Source organism: Pyrgilauda ruficollis, unplaced genomic scaffold, assembly GCF_017590135.1.
Source record: "Pyrgilauda ruficollis isolate IOZ18807 unplaced genomic scaffold, ASM1759013v1 scaffold30, whole genome shotgun sequence".
In the NCBI taxonomy this organism is placed as follows: Eukaryota; Metazoa; Chordata; class Aves; order Passeriformes; family Passeridae; genus Pyrgilauda; species Pyrgilauda ruficollis.
This window is the reverse complement of record NW_024524378.1, coordinates 7,515,919-7,538,825: the sequence shown is the minus strand read 5'-3', so window position 1 is coordinate 7,538,825 and position 22,907 is coordinate 7,515,919. Positions and strand designations below refer to the sequence as shown.

Sequence of the window (22,907 nt, the reverse complement as noted above, 5' to 3'; positions counted from 1 at the left end):
GCCATTTACCCCAGTTCCCCTGAATTCTATCGTGTAGCAAGCTGTTTGTGGCAAAGGATTAAACATGACTTGCTTGTCACTGCATGTGATACATCCCTTCTCTCCCTCTCCACCCAGCAGCAGGAGCCATGGAAATTTAACTAGACCAAATCCAAACCAGCTTCCAGAAAACAAATATGATTTTAAATTGTTTTCATAATCATGCAATGGTTTAGATTACGTTTCTTAATGAATCTTTTTAATATAATGTGTGGCAGTGGAAAACATTTTAAACCTGATTTTATTGGTCTCTTTGAAGGGCATTAGGACTGTTTAGTCTGATAGACAGTCTGTGGCCTCCAGCAGTGCCTGTAAAAGTTCCCGGACAAAGTCAAGACTCTGAAATGGTAAGTTTTGTTATTACAGATATGAATTTTTTCACTCACAGCTAGTATTTTTGATGGTGGTATAATCATATTTACTTTGGGAATGAAGACTCTCTCCCTCTTTTTACCTACCAAGTTTTGTTTTACTGATTCTGACAACCTCCCAGGCTAACCTGAAGCCCTCTGAATTAACAGCATCTTTCCAAAATGATGCAATTAGCCAGTTATTAATCCTCTAGAGCTAGAATGGTAAGATGTCCAGACAAATTTTTCTTCTCTTCTCCTTGTAGGAGTAAAGAGATACTAGGTATCATGGAGTCTGCTGAGAAGTCTATATACAAGGATGTTAACTCCTTTAAAAGCACTTTTCAGCCTTAGGTTTGAGAGCACTTTTCTGAATATTAACTTCTGTGAAGACAGAGTGTCTGCTGGAATCAGGTCTCTTACTAGTTAGGATGTCTCTGACTGATACTTGTTTCATGTGAGGTCAGAAAGATGAACATAAAAGTAATTATTAAAGATTAATGAATGTTTTCTGTGATTTTAGGGGGTGGGAAAGTATAGAAGTGGATTTAAAGTATGTTCTATATTTGCAAAGCTGAAATCACATCTGTAATTTTACTTCAATTAGCTTTTGTCTTTGAAAACGTGTTCTGTCACATAAAATCATTTTGGTAGAATGAGACCATTTGAGAAGCTTCTGGGTAGCCAAGAGCTTTCTTGATGTTCTTGTATAGGCTGTTCTTTGGGAAGAAGTTAGTGGTATTAAAAATTGGTTTTAGACCAAAGGAGTCAATATGGGAGAAAAAAAGAGAGAGCTGGAAATAAACATGTTTCAAAACCAGGGAATATTGAAGGTGGATATTACTAGTTATTTCTAAAGTCCAAGAATCTTTCCTCTGCAATGCAGCATGTTCTTTGCATTGTCCAGGGGTTTATATTGAAGAACAAAAAGATCAGACCTCAGTCAAAAATAAAATCGAGACTGAAACGGAGTGAAATAGCTGTACTCTCTTTGACTGTCTTTCATCGAAATATTTTGGAAGTCTCAGAGGAATGAATGGGTTTGTGCATTAAAATTATGTGGGCAACAGAATGGGAATATCTATGACTGAGGCAAAGCTCTTAAATGTCATTTAGTGTTGTTATGACTGTTGCTATTTCTTCATTTTTTCTGTTTTATTAGCAATTTAAAAATGGAGGAAACTTGCCATAGTCGTGTAATTTACACTTCTGCCATTGGTTTGAAATAGAAATTAATTCCACACAGAACCACAACTTGCATTCTGATGCTCCACGTTTTTGGCTGGTTGGAGTTCTTTCAATGGAGATATGTTTCTCTTGATGCAAACAGTATAGTTTTATGCACAGTTCTATGGAAGCAGTTTTATACATCAGTACATAAACAATACTGCCAGCATGATGATAATGTTGTTGGGAAGGGACCAGTGGAACGATTTCTTTTGAGCCGTATGTACATTCAAATACCTTCTTTAATGCTATCAGAGGCAGAGTTTGGGTATCAGCTTCCTTTGCTTTATTTTTCTTTAAGCAGATTCTTTCTAATGGGCGGGCAACTGTCTTTAATATATTCATATTTCTTCTGTTAAATTAAATGTTTTATTAACAACAAACATTGCTGAAAGAGTATTTTACCATATTTGCAATAAAAATTATCTTCTAGCATTGTCTTTTCTTTTCTGAGAAGTCTTTCCAGCTTGGGACCTCTCTAAGTGGTGATTGATAAAGTTGTTACGTCATGGTACTTTTTAAGGGGAAAAGAAAAATCTGGCATACCACAAAGAGAGCAGTTCTTGCAGCTCTTGCATTCCTGTTCTTCATTATCTCCTTGTGCTGTCCTGGATTTAATTTGGCAGCTTTAAAAGTTCGGCAGCTGTTTACTATCACAAAAACCCACCCACATGCAAAAGTCCCCAAATCTCAGAAAGAAAAAAGAAAAAAAAATGAGACTAATCAACGCACTCCTACCACGTAATAAAGATACGGAAAACAACAAAAAGCACCTTGAAATAGTCACAGTGTTTGCCAAGTGTGCCAAGTTATGAGTTGTTTTTGTGAGGAGGATCAATGTTAGATTATGGAAAGAATGATACACACAAGCTGATTTCGCTTATAACTTGGGACTGTTGGTTTATTAACTCATCTTCTACATCAGAGTCCTTGTTATTAACCATATAATTTTGTTTTCCCATCCATCTTAAAATGTAAATTGTTTTGTTCATCTTGCCTGTTATTGTAAAACTTGACTGGTTAAATTAAAGTGCCTTTTTATGTGCCACATTTCTTTTTCTTATTTTTTAATAGATGACAACTAATCTTCCTCCTCCCAGCTTCTGTTACATTCTTACTGTTCAATCTGGTGAAATACATGTGGAAGTGGATGAGGAAGAACAGATTTCTAATTTGTACCAGCCACCAGCTGTTCATGGTCTAAAGGAAATTCTTCGGGTAATCTGCTTTACAAATCAGATAACAAATACCTTTTGCCACTGGATTTCTGGTATCACAGTTGTCTCATTCCCTATTTTTGTGCTCTTTTCAGATTGATGCTTGTAACGAGCGATGTAGCTTCTGGGCCCAAGTGCTCTATCAAAGGCTGCAGGTAATCTTTTTATTTAGCAATGAATTCAACATAAAATCAGCATCATGTTTATGTGAAGAAGATTCATCTTGTATAGGGGTAACCCCAATGCCAGGATTATCTTCAAGAGTTGATGGGCTGAATTATCACCGTGTCTAAAATGCTTGGTAAAGGTAAAATGAACTGCCTCACCAGTTTCAATGCCACTCAGTCTAGAAAGCCAATTATTCCTGAACAAATTGGTATCTAACCAGAGATGATACTGCACTCTGGAGAGAGAGCTCACATGAAGTCAGTTGAGGCTCGATTTATAGCTGAATGCTATCCTTAGGAACGTAAGGAAGAAGCTCCCAGTCAGTTGGGTGTTGGGGGATAGAGTGGAACAGATTATGGTTATATAAAAATACAGTTTTACTCTTTCCATGCAAATGTGTGAGTGATTTTCATTGACTTCATAGAAGCCCCTCAGGCAAATTTGGCTTTTATGGTCCAGTAAGTAGTAAAAGGGAGGAACTCTTAGGTAAATACATCTGCCATCCATACTGCGCCGGAAAGCTTACAATTATGTTTTATTTGTTTCTGAATGATGCTACGATGTTCTTTCAAAATGTTGCTAGCTCCCTTAGTAGTTAAAGGAATTTTTTTGTTGCTGATTTATTTATTTTTTCCTGGCGACTGGATCCTCAGTACAGCCAGCACTGCATTCTAGCAGAGAATAATTTGCAATTGTCCATCAACTCCACAAGAAACAAAGTGTGAATCAAAGCATATGAACCAAAGACAAAGAAATTCCAGAACAGCCAGCAGAATAGCTGAAGATGCTTCCCACAAGTTTGAGACATAAATTTAATTTAGGTCTTGCCCTTTTGCTTCAAAAGCCAATGAATTATGATTTAATTTTTAGGCAGGGAGTACTTTTAACTACTGAGATGAGGGGTATCTCTTGTGTTCTCTCTGTGCTAATTGAGAATGTGACAGAGCATTGGCAAACATGGAATTAGGGCTAGCTGGATGGGATCTTTAGTGTGCCAGCAGGAAGATGGACACATACGTGCGTAAATTCCTATTTCTAAGAAACCTCTTCCAGTGAAAAATGAAATAAAATTGCAGACTAGGGGCATCCTAGCCAAACATTTTTTAATTCAGGAATGTCTACATCTGAAATTCTGACGCGTGTTATCAGTATTCTTATGTAAAAGCACTTCATCACTGAATTAGAGAAAAGATGAAGCATGCTGGAACAGATGTGATATTGAAGAATGGAATATTGAGTAGAAGAAAGAAAGGTCTGTGCTTTTTTGTGTTGCTCCTAGGAGGTTTATTAGTTCTTTTTTTAATGGCTATTCACTTGCTGAACTGTAAGCACTAAATTTTTATAAGTGAACAACATGAGTACTCATAATTTTTTGAAAGTAATGATGGAAAAGCAATAGAAGATATTCTCTTTATGTTTAACTTTTGGGACAATTGCTCAAGGAATGTAAAAGTATCTGCTGCTAGAGTATCATTTGCCTAGTCCTTCCAGAAGATCAAGAACAGCAGCTTGTTTCCTGCAGCTGCCTTTGCCAAGAGGATGTACCCTTCACATGCAAAATCACCAAGTTGTAATAAGTGAGGAAGGGACAATGATTTGGTTTGTTTTGCAGATGTATTATTAAATAATCTGCTATGTGAGCTAATTCAGATGCACCTTAAAAAACAGTATTTACTCTCTGTAGTTACAGTATTAAGTGCTTAAATTAATATGACTTAATTTGTGTGAAGGAGGAATGGAAATACGCTTTTTTTATTAGTCAGAATTCAAACTGTGGTTCAGAAGGAACATGAGGAAATATATTCCATCTGTGGTTAAGGAGCTGTCCTTCCTTATAACTCAGTCCTGCTGCTTTTTGTCTGTTGTGTCCTCTTCTCTGTTCAGAACAAATTGTCACACATAGCAAGATGATGATTTTATACTAACTTGTGATTTTTGCTTTTATTATTATTTACTTTTTGGATGATTTTCCTGGAAGAGAGCTTTTAATGTGTTAGTAATTCTCAAGGGACAGATGTAAAAATTCTTTCTCTGAAGCTGTCCTAATGGTATCTATGCAGAGAAGGTGCCCAAATGTATGCAGTTACTAGGCAAAACAACAACATCAGTGCAATAGGCAGCATATGCTGAATTAAGGCACAACTGTGATATCTGAGCTGTGAATTTTTCCAGTCACTATTTGCAATTACATCATTTGCTCTAAGAGTGCAAGCATGGAGAGAAAGCCAGGTTTGGTGTGGCTGATGGTTTCAAAGTTATAATTCAACCAAAGACAAAATACTGGGGGTTTTGTTGTGTTACCTTCTGCCACAGACATGCAGCTCTGAGAATAAAATGCTACATGTCTTTCCAGGCATTCTAGTATTTAATTTTCAGTTAAATGTTTTAAGCATTAATTTTTGATCAGCAGGCTAATTAAAAAGAGTAACAAAAACATTTAAAATTATTTAGTCTTAGATATTTTTAAAATATTAGAATCCAAAAATGTGCAAGTTCCTTGCACTGATAAATATGAAATACGCTTTGATATTTTTGTACCTGTCTGGGGCAGAAAACTTACACTGTCATTGCAGACTCATATACCGTCCACTTCCTTAACTTTATGCATTTTTGGAATATTTAGGGATATTTGTTCAACTGAAAGAAAAAGCTCCACTTTGCAACTTGGTTATGCTTGGGAATGTGATAACAGTACCTAGAAAATGTGCCCACAGAGAAATAATATTAGTAGTAGAAATGTTCTTTCCTCATATTTTTAAGACAAAAATTATGCAAGTCTTATTAAAACCATCCAATTACGTTTTTATGTATACCATATATATAGTATATTTTTTTAGAAAATATATTTTAAAATCCCATGTACAGTCCAAGAAAATTATCGTAAAGCGTGATGGTTGACTAAAGTAAAGCCATGAGTCCAGCGAGTCAACCTCAGAAAGTTAATTTAAGGCAGAGATTTTAAGGTTTCTATCTGAAGTAAGGAATACCAAAAAGTTCTAATAAACCTTTGACTCATTATCCTGCACAAGCCCTAACTGTAATAATTTCTGTCAGTTTTATGAGTCATTTTAATATGAAGATGTTTTCTTCTACTAAAGAAAATTAACAATTGCATTCCAAATTTGTATTTTTTCCCTAATCACAGACAAAACACAGTGTTCCTATAGATCAAAGAGAAATGTTGTTGTTTGTGACTGACTCCACACTGCAAAATGTGGTTCATGGGATTCCAAAAGTTGTTGCTGTGTCAGTCACTGCGTCGTGTGTTCTCAGCATGGAAATCATGGAAGCCCTCAGTGCTGGCTCACGACTTGTCTTCTTCAAGGATGCTCTCTGGGGAAATGGTAAGCTTTGCATGTGGTTTGGAAGCAGTTGGGGTCCCACAGAAACAGCACCCTTATCTCTGACACCTCAATATGTGACCTCCAAAGAGGTCACTTTCATTATCAGATGAAGATGAGGCTTTGCAAGTTTGGGATGAGAAATTTGAAAATGGGTTGTAATTTAAACTTTCTTGTAAAGTTTCTTTTTCTGTATTTTTGGCTTGATTTTGAAAGTGAATGAGAAATTCAGTGATGTTGTTGTATGTCCACCAGTATTGCTGTCAGTCTTCTTTGCTGACTGTTGAATCTGATGACCAGTGAAAATCAAATTTGTGAGGTGATAGAAGGCTCAAATATATTAAGAAATCTGTGTGTCCCTAGACAGAGAAATTTTACAAGCTCTCCTAAACCATCTTAGCTGTGAGCCTTTGCTCCCATACGGATAATGAAATTATGGTTGTTCCCTTTACTTTCATTTTTAGTCACTCCTTTTTGAGTTTCAAGTTTCCTTCTGTATGATGATGGCAGTGCTGGCTCACATCTCACACCTTCAGTCACTTCCAGAATGTAAGTGAACTGGAAGTACAAAGTTGCGCAAAAGGCTGTGTGTCTGAAGCAAAAATCCCTCTCTGGAGAATAAAGCATGCACCTGCTCTTTGTAATCTTTGAAGCAAGGTAGGACCACCTGAAGGGCTACCCAAGGTTATTACAAAGGAAGAGCCTGTAACCTGTTTGCAAGGAGTGAGATGTGATGCACTCTGGGTGGCATCAGACTCTCTTCTGGCATGTTCAAATTTCTAAATTTCTTTTTCTTCAAATTCAGATTTCTCCTCAGGAGTTGCAAAGTGCAACAAGAGCGTGGTGCGTGTATCGCTGAAAGCAAAATATTTTGTCATTGAGAAAACCTGATGGAGTCTATTCATCTGCTTGGTAGCTGGCAGAGATTGTTGTCTTTATTGGCCATGACAATTAACGTGGTCACCTTTTTCCTTGTTACTGTACTGAGTTGAAATGTCTTTTTTGGCAGGTAGGATTATTTGTGTTGAACGTACTGTTCTCCTATTACAAAAGCCTCTTTTGTGCTCGGCTGCTGGTGCTGACCTCAGTGAGCTGACTGGCCCTGTCAGACTCGATGAGCTGGATTCTACAACACAGGCCAGCTCCATTTGTGCTCTCAGAGGTTTGTATGGCCTTGCTGAAATGAATGCAGTTAATTATTTGTGCTCACTTTAATCTTTTGTGTCTTCATATTGATTTCTTGCACAAACAGCATGGAGGGGTAAAAAAAGCATGGCATTGCTGTGGGTCATTAGGATATTTAAGATTTTATGCTTCATTGTGGGCTCTGTTTGCCTTTTGCTGGCCAAGCTCTGCTCCCACTCACTCATACCCCAGAATAAATGTTTAATGCACAATCTGTTTCATTATATTCCTTTCTTCACTGTCTTCTTTCAGGAGCCTTCTGTTCACACCAGCCTTGTTGATGTTGGCAACAATGAGTTATGCCAACATTTTTTAGGCAGATGGGTAAGATATGTTACCCAGATCTTGAGTGGTAGGGGTTAGTGACTGATTTCCCTGGAGCTTTGCTGCAGTAGGACAATTTATTATTTTACCATAGTAATTTAGCATGATGTAGCCAGTATTTGCTCACCAGCCACTTTGGATCATAGCTTTGTCTAAGATGTGTCTTAATTTAACTTGTATTATTCCAGTCACCCTTGTAGAAAATTCTTGATACACTTTTGCGTTTACCCCTTCAAGTATTCACTGTAGCATTTGAAATTTACTTTAAAATGACAACAAATAATGATTTTCAAATTAATTATTCAGCTATAATATGATAGACTGAGAAGACAATTTAAAACCAAGCGAAGCCTTTACTAAACATACCTGCTGCTGTGGTAGAGCCACAACTTAGCAATGCCTCTGTGATTAATTACTGAGCACCTTGCAGTGACAAATGTTGAACAGTGCATAATGAAAACCAAGCACAACTAGAGACACTTCACTCAAAGCCTTGGTTGTTGTGTACGTCTTGCAGTGATACAGCTACTTGAAAGATATTTCTGTCACTGGGTGTGAAATGCTTTTTGACTTTTTTTTTCACCTCTCCAGTAGTTATGTAAAGAATTGTCGCTTCTCTGCTGGTAATTTTGCGATTTTGAGAAGTGCCTGTCTTCTTTTTTGTTGTTGACGGTGCTCATAGTAGGATAAAGAAAACATCCCTCTGTCCTTTCTTTTTCCAGCAGAGCAAAGAAAGTACACCTTTGTGATCTGTTGTGTAAACAAGAACTTACTTTATACACATGGGAGATGTCATGCTTTGCCTGTCCTGTATTAAAGATAGAAGGATGACAAAAGGAGAAATTAATCCTACAACCTTGTCTTGTTTAATGTGGAATTTGTGCAGGATAGCTGTTATCAGTATGTTCCCACACCTGAATACCAACACAGAATATAAAATATCTTCTATATACTTATGCTGCAGCAGTATATGGATGAAAACTCTCACTTTCGTGTGTACTGAAATATTTTAATACCATTCAAGAGACACATTCACTGTTTTGGGTTTCAGTTAGGTAGTGCCTACATCTTTCTGCTGAACTAATGAAACTAATAGCATTGACCCTATTTGGTTGGTGGGAGAATATACTTTTGGTGGAACAATGCATGGAGGGAGATGTATCATCTCTAAACTTCAGTCACTGTTTCTTATCTCCTAAATCAGAGAGCTGTTAGTCTGGCTTTCAATGAGAAGCAGTTATTATCTCATTCATACTTTTTCTTTGCCCATCCAGTCATTTCTTGTACTTTTGGTCACTTATGTATGTTGCACACTGGCATCCTCCCCCCTAGCAAAGAGGCTGGAAAGGCTTTCTTGACCCTTTCTTGAAGGGGTGTGCCTTCCTGCTCCTTTGGAAGGAACATCTGAAGTTCTGCCAGGCCAAGCTCCTGCTTAAAGCTGGGCCCTGACCAACTTGGTACAACTCTGGACTGGATGTTCTTCCGAGGGTCCTTCCCTGTCAAAACAGAAAATGTTCCAGACCAAGCAGATGCAATGAGTTTGTCAGAAATTCTTGTTTCTGGAAGGTCCAGTCACACCAGCTCTGGGATAATGGAGTGTGTTGCTCTTCAACAAATCAGTGAAAACCTGTGGTTGCTTTCTAATGAAAAGTTTATTCTTCATTGCAAGATGAGTTTGTGGTTTTCACCTGTGATCTTAGGGTTAATAGGTTTATTTTCTTATCACTATGCGTTACAAGGTAATTTATAACCTGTTTTTGCTGTATAGTAGCAGTCAGGATGACTTAAATGTTGGCAGTTCATATGGCACAGAACTGTTTTTCCTCTTAATCATGCTTTGAGTAAATTCTACTTAGTCTATACCACACGTGGTATGTGGGAATATTACTTGATTAATGCTATTTGCCTAGTACATGACTCACCAGCAGTGATTGAATTTTGACATTGGATATTTTCATATTTAAGCCCTTACTCAGGCGTGTGGGGTTTTTTCAGTTTTCCACTTAATAGTGGGACTAAAATGGAGTCAGTCAGTTTATCTGTGTTTCCTTTTTTAATTGGATTTTTGCATTGCCGGTCCCATTAATCAGGATAACTGACTCGGGGAAAGAAATCCAAAACAACACTTCCATGTTTTAATTGTTTCAACCAAAATGTTCCTTTGCATTCCACATGGCAGACCTGCTTTTCCAGGTATTGTCCTATTGTCAATCTCTTCTTTATGGTGCCAGCCACAACCCTTAAAAATAGACTAGAGGTAAAAATCGAATTTTGGCCATGTGCATTTTCATTTAAAAGAAGGATCTTGGGAAGATATCCAAAAGGTTTGTGTATGTCAAGAAAAATCAAGCGTCTTGAAAAAGATGTGCAGTAGTTCAGCATCTTAAATTTGAGAAATCTCTTTACAGGGTGCACAAGACTGTCACTAGATTACTACATCTGTTGCTGCTTTGAGTTGGTCTGACTTCAGTGATGTCTGGTGTTTTTCTCAAGGGAACTCTGCATTATCATCAAAATAATCTTCTCCACTAGACACAATCTCATCAGTATGATCCTCATTAATTTTCTTCAAATGTACTTGCACTGGCATCTTGCAGTTGGAATATGGCACACAACGGGGAGAAGGTGAAAAGGCTTAGAGAGAAAGGGGACTTGTTTTGGTTTTAAAATTATTTTTTAACGAAGAAGGAAACATACTCAGCAAACTAATTGGTAGCTTTTTGGTGAACAAGGATGATAAAATCATAGAATCATTTAGGTTGAAAGGGATCTTTAAGATATCCAGTCAAACCATTAACCAAAATCAAAACCAACACTGCCAAGTCTACCACTAAACCATGTGTCCCCAGGTGCCACATCTGCATGTCTTTTAAATACCTCCAGGGCTGGGGACTCCACCACTTTTCTGGCAGCTATTCAAATGCTTGACCACCCTTTCAGTGAAGAAAGTCTTCCTAATATCTGATGTAAACCTCTCTTGGAATAATGTTAGGCCATTTCCTCTCATGCTGTCACTTGTTACCTGAGAGAAGAGGTGGACCCCTGCCTGGTTACAAAGTGCCTTTAGGCAGTTGCAGAGAACAAGAAGGTTTCCCCTGAGCCTCTTTTTCTGCAGGCTGAAGAGCCCCACCTCCTCTTCATCAGCTCCATTGCCCTTCTCTGGGCCACCCCAGCACCTCAGTGTCTTTTTTGGAGTGAAGGGCCCAGAACTGTACTTGAGGTGCAGCCTCACCAGTGCTGAGTACAGAGGCACGATCACTCTCCTGGTCCTGCTGGACCACACCATTGCTGATACAGGCCAGGATGCCACTGGCCTTCTTGGCCACCTGGGCACACGCTGGCTCATGTCCAGTTGGCTGTCAACCAGCGCCCCCAGCTCCTTTTCCGCTGGTTTGCTTCCCAGTCATTCTTTCCCAGCCTGTGGCACTGCCTGGGGTTGCTGTGACCTAGGTGCAGGACCCAACACCTGGCCTTGTTGAACCTCACACCACTGGCCTCAGACCATTGATCCAGCCTGTCCAGATCCCCATGCAGAGCCTCCCTGCCCTCCAGCAGGTCAACACTCCCACCCAACTCACTGTCATCTGCAAACTCACTGAGGGTGGACTTGATCCAGATTATTGATTAAAATATTAAACAGGACTGGCCCCAATCCTGAGCCTTAGGGAACACCACTGGTGACCAGCCAGTCAAGTGGATCCAGTCAAACTAAATCCACTAAGTGGATTTAACTCCATTCAGCATTCACATCATTCAAAGAGAAACATACCCTTGGAAACTCCCAGTTTATCACGAACACTGAAGAATCAAAATTATTCCTCTAAGAGTCCACATGGCTAAGTAGAATATCTTGTCAGAGAAATGCCTGATGTTTTGTGGTACACTTGGAAACTGAGTCATAAATGTTGTATTTGAGAAGTAACTTTCCAGATCTTCAGACTTGCTGTCCTTTGAATTCCCAAAGAAAATTACAGTTTTGTTCTTTAGGTGTAGCTCCCTCCTTGTCCCAGGAAAACCAGAAAAGCAAGGGATTAACACCCTGTCTTACAGTCCAGACACTGTAAATGCTCCATAGTCTCCAAGGCTTTCTTCTATTGAATGTGGTATAGAACTGTGAGATTCTTGCTCAACAGAGGCTGGATTTTTAAGTCTATAGTTCTGTTGTACTAGTGAGTTTTTATTTCAGTGTGATTTCATTCTTACAGGTGAATATTTTTCTCTATAAATAATGCTCATAATTTCAGCGTATTGTTACCATAAAATATAATACGCTCTTTACTGGCTTCTCATAAAATTCTGAATATATTTTTTCTTGCCAAAACTAGCGAGGCCCTTTTTATTAGTCCAAAGTATCTTTGGCATTCCCTTCTTACGCACACACTTAAGACTGTGAGCCAGATCTAATCTCTGTTAAATCTGTATAAATGAATAATAACTCCATTGTTAGTGGAATTTTATCTGCATTGTTGTTTTCAGAAGGGATTGGGGCTTCTTATTGGTTTGTATTTTCTAAATATCAATATCAAGCTATTCGATCTGATTGTTTTTGTAGCTGTTTATTGCCAAGAAAGCATCAGAGGACCAGAAAGATAGCAAACAAGCAAAAACAAATCAGAAAAGCAGTAAAATCCAAACCAAAAGAACCGAGCCTGTTTGGAAAGTTAATTGTCAATTATCTACTTTCTGATATTTTTAGAATGTAACACTCTGCTGTACTTTCATCCCTTGTTGGAGGGACAAAGGAGAAAGGGAGTGAGATTGTTGGAAGACCTGATTCTTGCTCTGACAAGCCTTAAGCTGTGGGTCAGAAAGGTTCAAACCTGCTGTGAGGCCAGGAGTGACTGTGTTTGCTGGCTTAACATTAGCATTTTGTAAGAATTCCATGTTCTGCAGGTACTGTTGTTGGAGTTAATGAGAGCACTGCTTTCTCCTGGCCTACATGCAACAGATGTGGCAATGGAAAGTTGGAAGTGTGTCCCCAGGACAGGTGAGAGTCAGCATGCTCCAGAGCACTCCAGGTGTTTTGTAGATGTAGCCATAACAGCAATAGGTGATGCAATGATTCCTGCAGGCACAGGCTGCACTTTGCTCCTTCCTAGAGCTAAGACGTAGTATTTTTATTGCTGATGAACTGATAAAACCTGCAAGGTTACATTAATATGTGAAGAAAGATACAAGTAGATATGAAATAGTTTGATTTTGCAGTTATTGCTTGTTTTTTAAACCAGTCTTGCTTAAAAAGGTTTCATAGCCCACTGCATTATAATATTGCTTTTAATAAATTTAGGTCTGATTTTAAGTTCCTTTAGCAGTAGGTACATGTGTTTGTGTCTTGCCTTGTTAATCTGTGTATCCTCAATTCACCTCATTTTTATACTGGACTATGATCTCTGCTACAATTTATCTAAGTATGAAAGAGTTGCATTTCAGACCTATTAAATTAGTCACCTTTCTAAAAAGGATGTTGAATAATTCTGGCAGTATGTTTGTCCTGAATATGAGGACTGATCCTACAGGACCTGTTGCCGCCTGAAATGCTGAACCTGTGTCACACTGACATAATTTTGGAAAGCCTCCCCTGCAGCTGCTTAGCCAGCTTGTGCTTGCAGAGTGTGAGACCTGGTGGAATAAAAGCCCAAGGGATAAGAGCAGTCAGAGTGTGGAAGGAAGGTGGGAAGGCAGGAGGGAAGGCAGGAAGGAAGTTCAAAAATTATAAGTTCTGTTGTTCTTAGATAGATAGATAATAGAAATAGATAATATTTTCGTAAAGATGAGAATATTCACCTTTAATGCTTTGTTCTACAAAAAAAGGCTGAAAATCAAAACCAGGTGTCCTGTATTATACTGTCATGCAAAAAATAAGGATATGTCTATGTTCACATAGGAGTGTAGTCCAATTAAAAACGTATCTCACCTGTGAAGGACACTTTTGCTTCATTTGGAGAACAAATGAAGTATCAATATTTGTTTAAGAAGTGCTTCCAACAAGTACTTATAGCTGAGCTTAACTCTGTGCATGACTTAAGAGTACACTGAAAACATTGAACGTTTGCTGAATGAGGGCCTAAGTCAATAATTCACTTCAGCCAAATCTATACTACAGATTTTCTTTTGCCATAACTTTTAGGGTTATGAGATTAATATTTGCTTAAGTGGGGGGACTATAAATAGCAACCTCTCTCCATGCTGCCAGAAATTATAAAAGGAAGATCCTTTTGCCAGAAGAGTTTAGGTCCTCCAGGAGAGTTACTGCCAACAGAAGAGTTCTATTTTCTGTTATCAACTGAATCTCTAACAGGGCTTTGCTACTAAAAGTCTACCAGCAAAGTATTTTAGAGGATACACTAATTGGGGTTTTGTTTATTTTGATTTATGACTGGTAGTTTGTTCGTTTCTCCATGTTTTTCCATCATTATTTTGTGTGTTTCAGAGAACTGCTATATTGCAACCAGTGCTCTGAAGTTGTCACAACACCAGTTTTGAAAATGCAGCTGGAAGTCTTCTTGAGTTGTCCATCCCGATCTCAAAGCACAGTAAAAGTAAAGGTATGGCATGAAATAAGTGCTGGTGTATCAGGTGCAGTGAGACTAGATGTGTAGACACATAGGTGTTCTAAGCCACACTTCTATGAACAGTTCTGTCAGAAAACAAATTAAAATATGTAAGACTGTCCCATAATTTAATCTAATCCTAAACTTGTGTTTCCTTGGGCTAAGAACCCCGTTCCCAGATCTTGCTCAAATAATGCAGTCATTGAGTTCACCCTGAGGTTTGCAAACTGTTCTATGGCCCAGATGAAGGGATTTGTTAGGCTGGGCCTTTGGAAACTTCAGTCTACATAGTCTAAAAAGAATGTGTATTTTTAGACTTCCATTCTGAACATTTTTTGTGTCACCTCTCCTCTGCTTTCTTGGCCAGAGAAACAAAACTGTTTGATATTAAAATGATAAATCTTTGTTCTATATGACTGCAAACAGAACATTTTTGCACACTTAAGATTTTTGTCATGAACAAAACCTGTGAATTTTCTCGTTCCAGTTGTTGCAAAGGACAATCTCTTCTCTCCTGATGTCCTCTGCCTGTGAGGATGGGGTAGGTATAATGAATGCTGTCCAAAGAAAGTTAAACTACAGAACTTAATGTAAAGGCAGAGTACCAAAGTCAGGTGTGGCAGGCCAGCCATGACTTGTGGTGGCAGGGTCTTGAAAATCTCCAGTGGTGGAGATTCTGACTTTCCAGGCTGTTCAGAACTGCACTAGGAGTGGTAAGAGATTTCACTACAAGTGAAATGATTTTTTTTTCCCATGTCCAGGCTGTGACTCGAGTGGGCTGTGCCCTTTGGCAATCCCGCCTTCCAGCTGCTGATGCTCTGCCATCTCATCAGACTCACACCCTCCTTTTCAGAAGAGGGGTGCAGCAGATGGGCTGTGTAGCTTCAGCTCAGCTGTGGGTCTGCAGAGCCACTTGCAAACAGCACTCAAAGCTGCCACGGGCTGTGCTGGGCTTGACTCCGTTCTCTGGCTGACGATCCAAAGACAGCAAAGATACCCTCCAAGCATCCCACCTTTTGGGTCTGGTCTTCTAAATCCTATAAACCACAGCCACTTTGTAACAGCACAACAGTGAAAGTACAGGCAGGTGGAGATAGGAGAAGAATTTGCAAAATGCATGCAAGACATTACTTGATAATTGTATGAATGAAACACACATGAGCCACGGAGATCCATGGGCTAAAGTACAGCTTATGTAATCATGAAGTAGTTATTCCTTTAATCTGAGATATCAGAAGAACCCTGACACTTGGCACAGTGACCCAGATTTATCGTGGGTGAGGGAGGCTCCTGGGTAGGTGCCTGCCTGGCATTGGCTGCTGGATGGTCGGCAGCCTTCAGAAAGTCATTAAGTCCAATTAGGATTCCAAGATTTTCCCTCTCCCTTGTACGTGAATGGGAGCAAAGGTCAGTTTGTTGTCTTGTTTAATCATCCCAGTTAAATATCTTCAGTTAGGTGATATGTACTGGGGTCAGTTTGCTTTCCCTGTCTTACAAGTTTTCCAGCATTTTCCTATTACATGCTCCATGCTTTTAGTGGCATTTGTGGGTAATATTTAAAATGGAAAGTTATTCTGAAATAATAAATTATTTTTCTTGTGCTGGAGGAGGGTGTATATTTCATTTAAGCAAAGAGATACAAGAAATTTCCAAAATGTGTTTGCTCCTTTAATAGCAATTAAGTCTTGCTGAGTTTTGCAGGATGTGTCTGGTTTGGTTACAGACTGGCAAAACATAGTTATTTTTCAAGTTATTAGAATTCAAACAACCTCTTTTTCACGTTTCAGTGTGTAGAAGTCTAGCAACTCAGATTTTCTTTCTTCCCTGGCTGAAACACAGGGATAAAGATTAGTCACAAGAAGTACCACTTGAGGTGGCATTTTTTTGCCAGTGCTGCTAAAGTTTCTAAGGGTGTAGCTTTGTAATCAATTCTTTTGGCAGGGAGGTTGGTTTTAGCCCTCACTGGCCCTGGCTACTCATTCTTCACCTTGTGGCAGCCCTTCTGTTACACCAGTGGAGTTGTTTGTGCAGCTGCACAGCGAACTGGACTGCAGAACCGGTCTGGGGGAAAAATAATCCAGGGGAAAAAAAAAGAAAAAAGATTGTTTATACCTTGAACCAGGCAACGCCATGGGTATCACATACCTGCACAGAAGCACAGCGCAGATGAAGGCAGGGACACAGTCAGAGGCTTGTTGTAAGGCCTGTTAAGGAAAGAAATGGATGTGAACCTGCCACCTGAGATACCCTCTCAAGTGAAATATCAACAGTGAGTGTTACCAGTTCTTGTGTTATCGTGCTGTCTCCTCTGAGTGCAGCCATGCCAGCCTTGCATCCCTCTCCTCCACGCAGAGCTCAGCCTCTGCAAATTCACTCAGGCACAACTCGTGGGTGAAATGCCGGTCGGATCATTAAACAGGAGGGACAGTGTTGGTGCTGGTGGTGGTGATGCATGAACAGCAAAAAGTTAAAAGGGGGTGAGGGAGGAGAGTAAGAAGGGTTTACAAAATGGTTTTTCCTTTAGTTAGCCCAGGTAATCAATGTTTGGTATGTATGTAGTATAGCATTGCCAGCACGCATGAAGGCCTGCAAGGGTCAGAAAGGAAGGTAAAGGGAGCATGTATAGGTTATGCTTCAGCAAAACTGAGTTCAAAGTCACAGTAACTTTTTTCTTTTTAAACAGCTCATTTTTAAAGCCTGCTAGGGCAGCAACTGAGACAGGAATGTGATCTAATTACTGAAAATGTAACATATTCATTCTTTCCAATAGTTCTAATGCACTTTCCGAGTCCTTTAAAAAAAATTGTCTGTTGGAAGAGGATCTTGCATGCTGCATCTTCCCAGCTGAATGCTGCCTGGAACAGAACGTCCAGCACTGTTTGTTTTACTCACCGTGCTTTTATTCCTGCAGACTTACGAGGTGCAGAGCGTGCTGGGAAAGGAGGTGGGGTTATTGAGCTGCTACGTCCACTCCATAACCAGTCACCCCAACTGTGTTGCGCTGGAGGAAATTGTTCTTCTGGAAGCTGCAGCAAGACAGAGTTGAACTCTAGTCAGCTATTATAGTATCTGTGGACTTTGTAATGTGATTATCTGTTAACTAGTGCCACAGATAATGTATAATGCAAGTGTGATAAGCATTAAGATAGTTTATTAAAACTGTGATTTATAAAGCACATTGTGCTAACACTGAAAAAAATATCTATATATTGTTCAACTTTGTGAACTCTTCTTTTTCTGATCAGTGCAGAATCTAACAATACAGTTCTTTGTTGTGTTTGCCGTTATGTAATGTAAAACATCTTTTTCTGGAAGTTTTGAATGGTTGTGATTTATTTTTAATAATACTGTATTTATTATGAGTCAATGGAAAAAATTTTACTGATATTTTTGAAATAAATACCTTGCTCTGACAGTTGGTTTAAGCTGAGTTTTATCAGTGTATCCGAGACCTGCTGCAAAACGCTGTGTGGTGTGTGAATTCTGAGTTATCACTTCGCAATAGTTGTTATAAAGACAGAGATTTGAACACATATAAAGTTAAAGTTTCACAGCTAATTGGTCTGTCAGCATAGAAGTTGTGAGTTATCTATAGCTTCCCACAAAGCGGGTGTTTCACTCTAATTTCTTTTATGGGTAAGCAGCAAACTGCTTGTAGGCCACGCAATAACCCCCACCCAGACTGTGGAGATTACAGATCAGATAAATGCCAAAATCTTCCTCTGTGTGCATTGCAATAATTAATATAAGAATTAGAGACTGCATGGGGTTTTCCCCCCCCTTACTCTTTCACAGTGTTTAAAAGCCCCTTACAGGTCAGAGGAGGAGGAAGGAGTGGTTTTAGTGCAGGACCCTTATGTGATTAACCAGCAGAAAAGGAACAGCAAACTTGCCACACTGGTCATTTCTGCAGCTCAGGCCTATCGTGAAAAGTCTTATGGATGTCACCAATTACTAAAGGAATGACCCAGCTTTTGAATTCCCCTTTTTTTCCCACCTCCTCCAAGCATTTCAGTCTCTTACCTGCCTCTCTGTAAGGAAAAAGGAGATGAGAGCCCATTCCTGCGTGGAGGTCTGTATGTGAGACTGGCGTTGCCCCTTCAAAACCATTTAAGATTTGAGTCTCTGGGAAAACTGGAGGGGCTTGTTGTGTCAGGCCATTTTTCTGCCAGTGCCCTAGAGATGGTAGATGCTCTAACACTGCACTACTGAAATCTAGAAAAGTTGCCCGATCTCAGCAATGAGCAGCAGCGTTGCCTTGCCGCTGTCACTAGCAGGGATCAGTGAAACTCTTTGTGACCACTGACTCTGTGATGAGCAGCAGTTGCCCACTCTCGCTTTCACTAGCCAGGATCAGTGAAAGTGTCCAGCTCCTGCAGTGGGCTGAAGCCTGAGGCTGCATCAACACCTCTGGGACTCACTACAGAGGTGAGCTCTGGTCCCTGCTATGGAACATGTTAGTGTAGGTGCAGCTTTGCATTATCTAGAATGGAAACCCCTTGGAAACTTTTTAAACAGGAATTTTAACTAGTAGTATTCTTTTAATGATGCTCTTCTAGTCCCATGCACTTTTTTTTTTTTTTTTTTTAAGATATAGAATACGGTATTTCTAGCAGAGTCCCGCTCACAGAGCAGTCTCTCTTGATGTGCAGCTGCTCGGTCCCACCAGCGCCACGGCAACCCCTGACTCAGCACTCCGGCTCAGCGATGCGGCTCCGGGGGGAGCAGACTTCCCGGCCACCGCGGCCGAGGGGTCTCCCGGCTTCTCCCACCCCTGCATCGCTGTCTGGATGCTGTGCGAAGTAACGCAGCTCCCCTCGCTTGCCCTCACCTCCCCTCTCGGCCCTGGGACCCCCGGGCCGTGTTCCCCGCCCGAGTTCAGCCCCTCCCGGGCAGCAGAGCTTTCCCCGCCGCCAGCCCGTTGCTGTCACGACACAGAGCAAACGAGAGCAGGGTTGATTTAAAATGCTTTTCTTTATTCTTAGAAATGCTGTAAAAATTGATATAAAAGGTTGAGCATGCTCAGTCTTTTTTTTTTTTTTTTCCATCCTACTGTCTAAAATACATGGGATTTTGAATCATTTTAACAGATGTACCATAGCTGCATCGGTATGAGTAAAATGTAGAAAAGACGAAAACTACCATTACAAAAATAATTTAAGGGGAGAGAAGAAAAAAAAAATAATATATTTAGCTTTTTTTCCCTTTTTCGCAAGTTTCGTGGTGAAAGACCCAGGCATCGCTCCACGTCGCTGCCGCATTCCGAGCGCGGCCGCGGGCCGGCAGGTCCCGCCGCGGCTCCGCGCCTCACGCCGCGCCCGGCCCGGCCCGGGGCGCCGCGGCACGGCCCGGCAAGGCTCGGCACGGCCCTCTGAGGTATTTATCCACCGTCTCCCGGAGTCCGTCTCTCCGTCCCGCTCCCCCCCGGTTACCGGCAGTCGGTGCCCGAGCCGGGCTGCAGGAAAGAAGCGCTGGGCAGCTGCTTGAAGAAGTGCCGGAGGCTGGTCAAGTCCCGGGTGAGCTGCTCGATCTTCTTGTGCAGCTTCTCGTTCTCGGCCGAAAGCTCCAGCAGCTTCTGCTGCATCTCCTGGTTGCGCCGCTTCGCCTTGTCGCGGCTCTTGCGCACGGCGATGTTGTTGCGCTCCCGGCGCTGCCGGTACTCGGGGCTAAACCTGTCCACGCACTTCTTGCCGCCCCGCTCCTTGCCCCCGGCGGCGGCGGGCGGCGGGACGCCCTGCGCCGGCCCGGGCACGGCGGCGGCGGCGGGGCCCGGCGAGCGGGTGCTGCAGCTGGAGGGGGAGCTGCTGCCCGGCGGCTCGGGGGACGTGGGCGGCGTGGGCTGCCCGCTCAGGTTCATGATGGTCTGGGCGCAGGTGGCGATTTGCGAGGGCAGCAGCGAGGAGGAGAGGTCGCTGTCGCTCCAGTCCGGCTCCTGCTTCAGAGCGCCGCGGGAGGAGAAGGAGGAGGAGGAAGAGGAGGAGGAGGAGGAGGAGGCGGTGCGGGGCTCGGAGCCCAGCAGGGTGGTCATGGCAGCGCCGAGGTCCTTGGCGGGGTCGCGGCCGGCGCCGCCGCCCGGTGGCAAGTACTCGCCGTATTCCCCGCCCCGCTCGGGCTTGTGGTTGCTGTTGAAGAGGTCGGCGAAGAGCTCGTCGTTGCAGAGCTCCAGGTTGGGCACGGCAGACATGGAGTCAATGTAGGAGCTGAAGTCGATGGCGCTCTCGTCCTCGTACATGGCCGGGGCGGCGGCGCTCAGCTCGGCCAGGTTGGTGCCGCTGCCCCCCAGGCCGCCCCCCGCCTCCTCGCCGCTCATCCCGCAGCCGCCGCGGGCCGCCGGCTTGCAGGCGGGACCCGGCCCGCCGCCGCTGCCCACCTTGGCGTCGTAGAAGTTGGCGGGCTCCAGGCACCAGCTCTTATAACATGCCGGCGAGTCCAGGCTGTAGAGAGCGGCGGCGCTCATCGGCGAGCGGGACGCGGCGCCGCACGGCCGCGGCGCGGGGGCTCCGGAGCGCGGGCACCAAACGCCGCTCCGCGACGCTCGCAGCTCCAGCCTCTGTCACGGGCAGGTGGGAGCGGGGCTGCTGCTGCTGCCGCTGCCGCCGCTGCTCACGCTGCTACTGCTCGGTGGCACCGGCGCTGCCGCTGTAGCCCCGCCGTCGCCTCCCCGAGGGGGCCGATCCGGGCTCGGGTCACGCCGTGAGCAGCGGTAGGAGGCGGGGATGGGACAAGGCGTCTCAGGACCTGGGAGTGAAACGCCCGCTCGGTCCCTTCTTATACGGCGCGGGCCCCGCCTCCTGCCCCAATGACGGGGAACGACTGTTCCCGGCACCCCCGGGGACCCGGGGGCGGGAGCGGGTGGGGTGCGCGGCCGCGGAGGCAGGGCTGCCGCCGCTGCGAGCTGCCACCTCCCGGCGGAGGGTGGCCGCGGTCCGAGGTGCCCCCACCACGGGCATGGGACGGTGCGGGTGCCTTTGGGGCGCCTGCCGCCCTTCCCGCACCGTCCCGTCCCCGGGGAGCGCTGCCCCGACGCCGGCACCGGCGCCCCATTCCCCCGGCTGAGCGTTGATTTTCCCTTTCCCGCGCGGGCCAGCGGAAAAGCTGGCTGAACAAGCTGATTTTAACCCGCCGCCGACACCAGCACCGCGCTGCATCCCCCCACGCGCTTCCCCGGCGGCGCCTGGGATGGAGCGATACGGGGAAGATGCTGCCTGCCCCACGCGTGTCTCTGTGCATCACCCGAGCGCCCTCCGGAGGCTCAGCTCCCTTCGCTGGAGCGCAGGCAGCTTCCCCCGAGGAGGATGTAAATCCCCCGCTCCGGGGAGAGGGTGGCCACTTGGATTTCGTCTGGCAGGACCCTCTGGTGGGACAGGGGTCTCTGAGGCATCTTTAGCTGCCTCATGCTCTCTGCGTGAAGTTATGCCTCTTAAAACCTTTCATTAAGTTATTATGCATGTTGTTGACCCCTGCCCCCCTTGCATCCCACAAACTACTACTTAATTGGCAAATACCAGAAAACTGAAAATACCTGCAGCTAAAAGATAAGTTTTCTAGTTACATAATAATTTCTAAAACCCTGGCTCCACCCCCAGGTGCTCCACTGACTGAATTACCAAAGAAACACACAACAAAACGCCCTTAAATTTACTTTTTTAAAAAAAATATTTACTTATATATTTATCTTCCAGAAGACCCCTCTATATTTAAGATAGGACTATCCCAGGCGCCGAGTTTCCAGCCCCAGCACCCAGCTGACGCTGCTGGCACGGAGCTGTGCCCTGCGGAGCGCGGTGCCACTCGCCCGGAGGTGGCTTTCTGGGGACCGTGGGTACGTGCCGGTCATGCCGGGCCTGCTGCCCCTCTCCGGGCAGGGCTCCATCTGCCGCCGCCGCAGCTGTTGCAGGACCGCAGCTGTTTATCACAGGGGTGTGTATTTTAACATAAGTAGCTGGGAACAAGACTGGTACATGCTCTCCCCTTGGATGTAAACTCCACGTGGGAAGGCTTGTGGGATCGGTTTAAGTGTTGCAGTGCCTGGCAGGTGGGGTTTTACATCTGGCAGCTAAGGTTTCGCTTGGAGAGGGTTTGCTTTTAACTCTAGCGCTGCCAGATGTGTTATGTTTAAATTAACCTGATTTCCTTTCTCGTCAGAGGATTGATCATACAACCTCTATCTACACACCTCCATCTACACCAGCATTAACCTCTGAACTTGACAGTAACACAAGAAATGGTTGCTTTTGTTTTTTCCATATTGTCAATGAAATAATATACCCCAAACCATTTTACATGTTATTTTTTGTCTTCTATATATCCCAGACCTTCTCTGAGGTCTGTTCATGATGCACAACTCCACAGCTCTGCACCACCTGTCCCCGGCTTGGCTATCCAGCAGGGAACATGGTGCTCCTGGACCCTTTCACTCTGTATGAAATGCAGAGGAGTGCGTGCATGAGGCATGGGAAGGTAGTTCAGAAATTAGATACAGTCTGATATCTGCTGTCTCTCCCC

The 22,907-nt window shown here is 43.2% G+C and overlaps 2 protein-coding genes across 4 annotated transcripts in view; one reads left to right on the top strand and one right to left on the bottom strand.

The window, feature by feature from the left end:
• The window catches only part of SPIDR (scaffold protein involved in DNA repair), a 195,258-nt gene extending 177,427 nt beyond the window's left edge, over positions 1-17,831 (top strand). Inside the window, exons 12-20 of one of the 3 annotated variants that reach the window (XM_041473623.1) lie at positions 299-386; positions 2,691-2,834; positions 2,929-2,988; positions 6,147-6,345; positions 7,352-7,504; positions 12,745-12,838; positions 14,282-14,396; positions 14,890-14,943; positions 17,314-17,831. In XM_041473623.1, coding sequence (XP_041329557.1) covers positions 299-386; positions 2,691-2,834; positions 2,929-2,988; positions 6,147-6,345; positions 7,352-7,504; positions 12,745-12,838; positions 14,282-14,396; positions 14,890-14,943; positions 17,314-17,448 — 1,042 coding nt within the window. In that variant the 3' untranslated portion in view covers positions 17,449-17,831. The other 2 variants (XM_041473624.1, XR_005955639.1) reach the window with 2 other exon arrangements.
• A 1,526-nt stretch (positions 17,832-19,357) lies between these two features.
• CEBPD (CCAAT enhancer binding protein delta) lies at positions 19,358-21,158 on the bottom strand. The gene has a single exon (XM_041473690.1). It carries the CDS (start codon positions 20,857-20,859, stop codon positions 19,831-19,833), a length of 1,029 nt encoding a protein of 342 aa, XP_041329624.1. The 5' UTR covers positions 20,860-21,158; the 3' UTR covers positions 19,358-19,830.
• Between the last annotated feature and the right edge of the window lie 1,749 nt (positions 21,159-22,907).